Source organism: Bidens hawaiensis, unplaced genomic scaffold, assembly GCF_021521415.1.
Source record: "Bidens hawaiensis isolate Kalapana, Puna unplaced genomic scaffold, B.hawaiensis_p1.1 tig00042787_1, whole genome shotgun sequence".
NCBI lineage: Eukaryota > Viridiplantae > Streptophyta > Magnoliopsida > Asterales > Asteraceae > Bidens > Bidens hawaiensis.
The window spans coordinates 90,928-100,094 of NW_027497571.1; the positions used below are offsets into that span (position 1 = coordinate 90,928).

Consider the following 9,167-nt stretch of genomic DNA (forward strand, 5'->3'; position numbering starts at 1 on the left):
TATAAGATTCTCAGTACGAATTATACTCAAATGTACAACTAGTCGTATCGGAATTACGATTAATCGATGAACGGTTATTGAAACCCGAACGAATCGGGAATTACATTATAGACGAAATATATAATGTTTAGTGATGTTTACGAAGTATTAAAGCTTCGGGAAAAGTGAATTATAGCACAGAAAAAGGATTTCGATTTATTAGTACGTCGGTACGATAAACGAAACCTTTAACATCAAACCAAGCAAGAGACGATCGATCAAGCCGAAAAAGACGCACAATTACCGACAATACGATGTGTTAAGTCATTAAATGTCATGGGTTAAGTTTTTAAAGTTTTTAAATCAGTTTTATATAAATTTAAATTTTAAGCCGAAAAACGACTGTTTTGGACTCGTTTTGAGCGAGATTTAACGTTTAACCGAAAAACGAACTGAACCAGATTATCCACAACATTATCCGGATTACACAATCCAAATGTGTGGCCAATATTTGAGATGTGGGCCCCACCCCACACCACATCAAGACCGATCGGTCTTATGCACACACATACACACTTCATTTTCCTTTTTCTTCATACATTCAAGCTCCAAAACCTCCTCCAATCTTCAACCCTCATCCAAACCCTTGATTTTTAACAAGAATCACAAGGTAAAAACATGGTTTTAATGATTGATTCATAAGTTTTAATTCCATAATCTTGAGAAAATGAGGTTTCAAATGAAAAATGGGTGAGAACCCGAGATGAAACCGATTCTCGTGTGATCAAGGGATGTATACAAGTTATACAAAGGATCTTGGTCCAAGAAAGTAGTTAAAAGAGTCAAAAACGAATTTTTACGGTCAAAATCTTTGTTTTGATGTTTTAATCGAAACCATGAAAGAAATGGCTTGATTGTGGGTATAACTTGCTTGGTGTGGTGTTGTTGTGCTTGTAGGTGTTGTATCTAGTGGCTAGCAAAGGCTAGAAACCAAGATCTTTGCGATCTAACGCTAGAAAACACAAGGTAGTTCGGTTTTCGTATGATTTAGATAATTTGGACAGATTGTGATAGACCTAGAGTTGGGTCACGAAATTTCACAGAGATGATCTACACATGAAAATATGAGATCTGTGAATTTTTGGTAATTTTTGGATAAAGGATGAATATTTGGTGAATTTAATGCTTGGTTTTGGCCAAAAATGGTGAAAAATAGCTAAACATCATGAAAAATTCTGGAAACTTTAAGATAAGCTTTTTATAACATATAAAAGTCACACAAAAAATTTCAGGTTCATTGGAGAAGTCAAAGTAAGCTTTTCGGTAAAACGAGTTCTAGGGATTTATAGCTCGGTTTTGGTAAAGATGGCATGAAAAATGAGTTTTTGGTTCTGAAAATATTACAGGGAACTATGTGGGTGACATGGGTCATCCCAGAAAAATTTGGGATTTTTCGAAGGTCGTTTGGTATTTTCGACATATTTGGTGTTTAAATAACGTTTAAAAATGGTTAAATAAATTTTAGATATAAAAATTAATTCTGGAAAAATTTTATAAAATTCCTTACTGTCAAAATATGGTTTGTACAAAATTTCAAGGTCCGAGACTAAACGGATATTTATTTGTGCTAAATGGAACTTAAAAACAAACTTTTAAAGCTTAAAACGAGTAAACCGGCGAAGTTCGCCTAAGCGAGCTGACTGGTGTTTGAGAACCTTAAAAATGGATGATTTTTATGAGACTAAGTTAATCAAGTAAAAATAAATCATCCGAAAATAATTCGGATGATTTGGGTAATTTTACCCGACTTAACCGTTTCCGGTGTATTAAAGGCGGAAACGGGCCCGCGGCCAAACGGGGTGTCTAACCGAGCTCTAATTTCACCACTTTAATGAAATATCAATAATAACTATTTTCGGGTCGTATGTGGTCAAACTCATTTTTTTGAAAACATAAAGACGGATAACCGTGCTAGGCACGTAAAACGAGAAAACAAATTAACGGTAGTTTTGACTAAAGAACTCTAAGTGATATCACAATCTAAGTCCTGAAAAGTATTTCGGGGTTAACATTGTCCCCGGATCGTGTACGGTACTGGGTTAGCAGTGTCCCCAGACGTACCGGTTAACACGAATTTAAGTTATATTGATAGAAATTGTGTAGTAACGATTTGGGGATCGTATTACAGATCTGTACCAGTAGCCGTGCACCGTAGTACATCTTTGCTCACAAGAAGGTGAGTTTTCACGAGCCCCTTTTACTGAACTGTTTTAAATATTTTCCCGGGGCGGAAAGCATGTTTTTTATCAAAGTGTTTAAGTACATGCTGATCGCATGGAAATGAACGTATTTATATAATGTTTATTGTACGGGAATCGTACGGTAATGAATTAAGATGGTAATTGTCTGAGTTGCTAACATTGTAAGGCCCCGCAACACGAGTGATTAGCTAAAAGCCGGTAGAGTGTGAATAGTACTATTGGTCTGACAAACCCAACTGGTCCGGCATGGATTGCTGATGTTTCCCAGCCAGTTGCACATGTCTATTTTGGGTGTTATATATATATTTTGCTATGTAATGTTAGACATAGCGGTTTGGGGCAGTTCCGTGGACGGGGGATATGTCACGGGTCCGTGGGCAGGGGATATGCCACGGGGATTGTGTGTGATAGTCAGAGGTTTCACTTGTGGGCTCAGCATAATTACATCGCTAATATATGATTTATTATAATGAATTGTCAATGTTTATTTAAATCAGTGAAACTCACCAACTATTCGTAGTTGACCCGTTTTCTTTCCATGCTTTCTAGGTACCCCCAAACTGGAATAAGTGCTATATGTTTGATGATGCGTGCTGTTTGTGGAAGCATAGGGTTCATTTTGTATTATATATGTTAATGTAATGTTGGTAAAACATATGTGTTATCGCCTAGTCAGGAACTAAACTCGAAACAATGTAAAATAAAGTAAATTAATGTAGTGGTGTTTTCTTTATAAGCAATGCTGTTGATATCAGATGCGTCTGTTGCATCCCGTTTACGTTTCCGCTGCGGTTACGGGGTGTTAAAGAAAGTTGATGATAGGAAGATGGGCCGAGGCGGTTGCAACTATAAGTCCTTCAAAGGTTGTGACCCGCCTAAGCTGACTGGTTTAGGAGACGCAATCGCTACTCTTCGGTGGATAACCGCCATGGATAAAATTATCCGAATCAGCGAGTGTCATCCTGACCAAGCTGTCGGTTATGCCACCCAATCGTTTTAAGATGAGGCAATGTATTGGTGGGAATCGAATGAGCAAAGAAGGAGTCGAGAGGAAATCAAGGCCATGAAGTGGGAGGATCTGAAGGAGTTAGTGATGAAGAGGTTCTGTGCTGATGCAGAAGTTGAATGAAAGAATATAAGTTTGTGTGTATTGTATAATGTATGATTAACTAGAACTCACTCAGCGTAGTTGACTTTTAGTATGCACGCAGGTGAGTAGGATGAGGCAGTTCGCTTGAGGGGACACGTGGCACTGAATAAGGGGCTGGCATCGGAAGACTCAAGACGTTTAAGTTTAATGTTTGTTTATTTTGAAAGACAAGACGTTGTTTTAAGACAAGATGTGTTTTATTATGAAATGTTTTATGAAAGCTTTTATATTCCGCGAGTGTTTTAATTAACTCTGATATTTAGAACTGCGTTTATGAGTAAATCCAACACGAAAGTAGGGCTACCGGTAACGGGGCCTTACAAAGCTACCTTCCTTCCCATGTTTGTTCAACATCCCATCCATTTTTTCCAGCGAACACACAACCACCTTGTTATTTTGCAGACCCTTCAATTCGTATTGTTTGCCCTCTAACTCGAAACGCATGGTCATTTTTTGGAAGTTCCACAAGATATCTTGTAACGGCAGGAGCCATTGGACCCCTAAGATCATATCATAATTTTCCATCGTTAGGAGTAACACTTCTGTTTTGAACCAATAACCCTTCATGGCCCATTGAAACTCGGGGCAAAACTGTTTACACTCGAGCTCCTTCCTGTCTGCCACTCCCACATTAATAGGAGTGATGTCTTGTACCTCGGACTGCAGTTTCTTTTCAACCCGACTGTTAATGAAATTGTGAGTGGACCCGGAATCGATGAGAATATTCAGCTGACGATTTCCCATTGAACCTTGAACCTTCATAGTCGAGTAAGACGGCATTCCAGTGAGTGCATGGATCGAGATTTGGTGTACTTTTTCATCGTCCTTTATGACCTCAGTTTCTACCTCTTCTTCATCGTCAACCTCGATGACATAAACTTGGCCCTCGGCCGTGCACATTTGTGATCTGGTACGAACTTTTCCGTACACAAAAAATATTCCCCTTTCGCCCTTTTTTGTTCCAGTTCTTTACTGGTTAAACGACGTTGGTTGTTACCTGGCTTAACCGTGACAGTAGCGGTTCGGGTGGGTGTGGGTAAAATTGGTAGTTTAGCTGCATTGGTAGGCGGAGTAATCTTTGTGTTGTTCGGCTTAGCATTACCCCTGTTCCATTTCCCACCTGCAAACTTCTCCTCAAGGGTTTCATTATTAAGGTCTTGTGTCTTGGCCAATCCATACGCTTCATGCAGTGTACGTGGTCTGAACATTTTTACCGGCCCCCGGATGTCCGTCTTGAGGGCCTTGATATACAAACTAACGGCTTGGGTTTCGCTTAATGAAACCTTGTTCAATAACAAATCGAAAGCGTTGTTCAGTTCCTGTAACGTACCCGTTTGTTGTAGCGAGGCCATTTCCTCCAATGGGTCTTCGAACATAGCATCAGAGAAACGAGCAGAAATGGAACGAACGTACTCCGACCAGGGAACCTCAGCAACCGTAGCGTTTCTGCTTCATATAGGCCCGGTGCCACTGTAGGGCATCTCCCTCCAAGTGAACCGCAGCGCACCGCAGCTTGGATTCGTCGGGTGTATTGTCCATTGCGAAGAAGTGCTCGCAACGGTAAACCAAACCCTCTATATCCTTTCCCGAGAACTTGGGGAAGTCGATCTTTCCGATACGAAAGGGTTTGGAACCCCTGGAATCGGGATCGGGACCGGAGGACCCAAAAGAACCGCCGAACGATTGCGACTTGTCCCTCACAGCCTTCAGGATCTCTTCCTGCTGCTTGGATGATTGTTCCTGTTGTTTCATCAAGTCCGACAACGCATCTTGGATATCATTGATGGCTTTATCGTGAGACTTAAGGGTGTTATCGATTTCATTGTTACGTGTGTTTGTCATGGCGGCAGCAGCAGAGCTCCGATGAGGTATCGAGAGGCTCTGATACCCTTGATAAGGTTGAAGATACTAACAAGGAGATAAATGAGGAAGTTTAATTTCTGAATGATCAGAAACTAGCCACAAACCGAATTAAATCAAAACCAAACATTCAAGTTACAAAAGACACCCCACAAATAACCAACAAAGCCATAATGGTCCTCTATCATGCATACGTAAATAACAAAACAAAGAAAAACATAAACGTAACCGAACAGATCGTATCACTCAACTTCTATTAATTTATCCTCTTCAAAAGGAATTGTAACTATGAACGTAACCGTATTGTCTAAAGCTACATTCAAATGATTATCATAAATCTATACTTAACTGGTTATTTATTAAACACCTCCAATATTTAATAATAATAATATATTAGTATAACAACTGTCACCGTAAGTAATAATTTGTTTTTTATGTGAAATTTTATAGATTTTGATTATGCATTGTAGACTTGAGCTTGTTCCACCCCTTTTTGTTCTGGTTGAAGCATTTAATCCCACCAATTTGACCTCTTTGGATACAAATACAATACAATATGACCTTAACCGAAATGGGTCAAAAATTTTTGGATATAGTGAAAAGCTTAAAATATGATAGAAGAAAATCAAACTTCATACATATGATACATTGGTATCTATATCACTCTATTTGTCGCCCTCTGAACTTGAACCATCCACACTCTCATCATCCTGGTATCCACTGTAACTTCTTGAGTCTGCACCGAACCTTGAAATCGTACTTTTAAACCTGTGAGGTTCAAACTCGTCGTCACTGTCGTCTGCAAACTCTATATCACTATGATCATCTCCCCTCGAATCAGATTTACGCGTGCTTTTGGTTTTCTTGCTGTAACTTGAACTTATTGGCTTTGTCGATTCGTTTTCGTCTATTTTGAACACCACTTTCTTTTTGCTTGATTGAGTTTTCATTCTTGCTTTTGATTTTGAGTTCAGGAGAATTGAAGTGTTCGCCTTGTCATCGCCAGAGGATCCCCCTTCAATGTAAGCATCTTCACCGTATGCATTTCCTGATGAACTGTCAGAATCATTGTCCGAACCCGACTTGTCTTTATGACTAGGCGATGGCTCGGGCCCAGGTACTGGTTCAGGCTCGATCATAGGCTCGAGCACTGGTTCAAGCTTGGAAACTGGCTCCGGGCTTGAATCTGAGTCTGAGCTTGAATCTGAGTTTGTAGAATCAAGTTCAGGCTCAGGTTCGGGTTCAGGCTCAGGCTCAGGCTCGGTATCTGTGTCTGTGTCTGTCTCTGATTCCCACTCAGGTTCGTGCTCTGATTCGGGTTCATGCTCAGATTCAGCCTCATGCTCAGATTCAGCCTCATGCTCAGACTGAGGCTCTGACTCAGGCTCACGCTCAGACTCAGAGTCAGGCACAGATTCAGGCCGAGGATCATCAGGCTCAGGCCGGTTAAACGGCTCTATCTTGATATTTAGCTCTGTATCTGAGTCAGAATCTGATGATGATGAGGACGATGATGAGGACGATGATGAGGACGGGTATTTTTTAGGTGGAGAATTAACGGTTACGCCTAACTCGTTGTGGTGAGCTAGGGTGAGAAGGCTAAGAGACCATAAAATATCGGATAGGAATGGACGGGCACGCCACTCGTCTTGTAGACACATTGCCACCACCTCGACTGCTGTATTTATATTCTTTTCTGGAGCTACTCCTTTGAACACAGGATCACTTAGTTCTTGGAATCTGTTTGGATCTTTAATATATGGTTGTGCCTGTTTGAAATCAATGTATCACATCACAAAGTTAATATGCAAGAAACATATATTAGTTTAACTATAAGAAAAGGCATAAGCAAGATTACCCAAGAAACAAGCTTTTGCTCATTAGTAGGCTGAGAGGGGTCCACCGCTTTTCTCCCTGTGATAAGCTCGAGTAGTAGAACTCCAAAGCTATAAACATGGGATTTGGCGGTGAGTGTACCGCTAGATTCAGATTCTGGAGCACAACCAACCGTTCCCATCACACTCTTATGCACATTACTACCGGATGAACATTCTAGATTCACAAACCCGTAATCAGTAACCTTAGGATCAAAGTTTTTATCCAACAAAATATTTGTAGATCTAACATTGCCACATATAATTGGTGGATCAAGATTTTCATGTAAATGCTCCATTGCTTTTGCAGTTCCTACTGCTACTTTCATCCGTCTGATCCAATCTAATGGTTTTTTTCCCGGAGGAAGATCTGTCATCAATGTTCATTAAACATACGATTAGCATTGTGTTGACATATATATACCATCTAATCCTGATTATTCTAGACATCATAATTCATTTACAAAATTACTAGAATGAAACATAAAAGAAAAAGAATAATATATACCGTGTAGGTGATCATTAATCGAACCCATTGGCATGTACTCATATACCAAAATCCTGTGCTTAAAATCCACACAATATCCCATAAGTTCAACAAGATTTGGATGATGATGATCAACCAAATTGTTCACTTCTTCTACGAACTCCTTTTTTGCTTTTGTTCGTCGTTTTTTCAGCTTCTTAATAGCCACAACCTTCAATCAATCATGTACATAAAATTGTATCAAACATATCCATTAATGAACAAACTCAATGTGTATTAACCTTGTCATCGGCTAGAGTTCCTTTATAAACTTTTCCATTTCTGCTTTCACCTAATAGAGATTCTAACTCGAAATTTTCGGTGGCCGAGGCCAACTCGTTGTATTTGAACCTACGGGCTGAACCTGTCGGCAGGTCATCTATAGAATCATCATCACCGTCATTATCGCTGTCATCGCTGCTACTTTCCTCTTGTATATTTGATTCTGCTACAAGGAACCAAATGGCATATGTTCATTCTCAACAAAGGTTGCAAATTGTGATTATTGGGTTGTTTGAGTAACACGTTCTGCTGAAAAGTGATAATTTTCTTTTAGGAAAACTTATGAACAGTATTATTATTATAGAAATTCGGTTGCTGCAATAATAATAATAATAATAATAATCTAGTTTTATGGATTTAAAAAAAAACAGTAGCTTATATGTGTTAATAAGTTTTATCTGTTTCCTTCTACTAGTTTTTTTTAACTGTCCATGTTGATCACGTAAAAAAGAATAACCCCATTCAACTCATTTAAGCCTACTAAATGAGTTGAAATTCGACACGGGAGTGACCTAGTCAGTATTTATTTATATATAATAATCAACTCGCTTTATATAAACCAAATAATAAAGTTATAAATATATAACAATTTTGAAAATAAGACAAACCAGAAGGTTGTTTGGAAAGGGGGTCTTGTTTAGGTTGTGCCACAGGCACCTCTTCATCTGACTTCTTTTCATCTGTTTTCTTTTCTTCTGAATCCTTCTTTTTAAAGCATGGCAAACAGTTCATTCTTTATATAATTTCTCCTATATATTAATCTCCCCAACACACAAAAAAACAAAACAAAACAAAAACAAAAAACTTGGAAAAATTTGTATATTTTGGGAGGTCTTCAAATAACAACCGATAAAACCGTCTTATCTACGCCTGTATAACAACATCCTAGCTTGATACATAATTCATTTCGACGCAAGTTTTACAGGGAGACAACAATCTAGAATTGTTTTACAGAAAGAAAAGAAAACGCAACGTATGATCAGAAAACCAAGGGGGTGGAGAAAAGGAGGATGAAAAGGGTCCTCCACGCTCCGAACACGGGGACTTGAAGGACCCGTACGTAATGCACCTAACCAAAACGTATCAAAATGAAAGATTAGGGGAGGAGATAAGTGCCAGCCATGGCTTCTTTGACAATGCTTTTTGATGGAGAAATTTGTGGAGATTGTGTGGACATTCTCTTACAAAACTTCCTGTTTCTTCGAAATACAAATTATGATATTATTATCTACTCT

The 9,167-nt window shown here is 39.0% G+C and overlaps 1 protein-coding gene across 1 annotated transcript; it reads right to left on the reverse strand.

Annotated features, from left to right (window-relative positions):
- Nucleotides 1-5,673: 5,673 nt before the first annotated feature.
- On the reverse strand, nucleotides 5,674-8,676 carry LOC143593783 (uncharacterized). Its single transcript, XM_077073295.1, has 5 exons — nucleotides 8,541-8,676; nucleotides 7,893-8,095; nucleotides 7,633-7,822; nucleotides 7,109-7,494; nucleotides 5,674-7,019 (listed from the first exon to the last, which is right to left on the reverse strand). Exons 1-5 carry the CDS (start codon nucleotides 8,662-8,664, stop codon nucleotides 5,916-5,918), a joined length of 2,007 nt encoding a protein of 668 aa, XP_076929410.1. The 5' UTR covers nucleotides 8,665-8,676; the 3' UTR covers nucleotides 5,674-5,915.
- Between the last annotated feature and the right edge of the window lie 491 nt (nucleotides 8,677-9,167).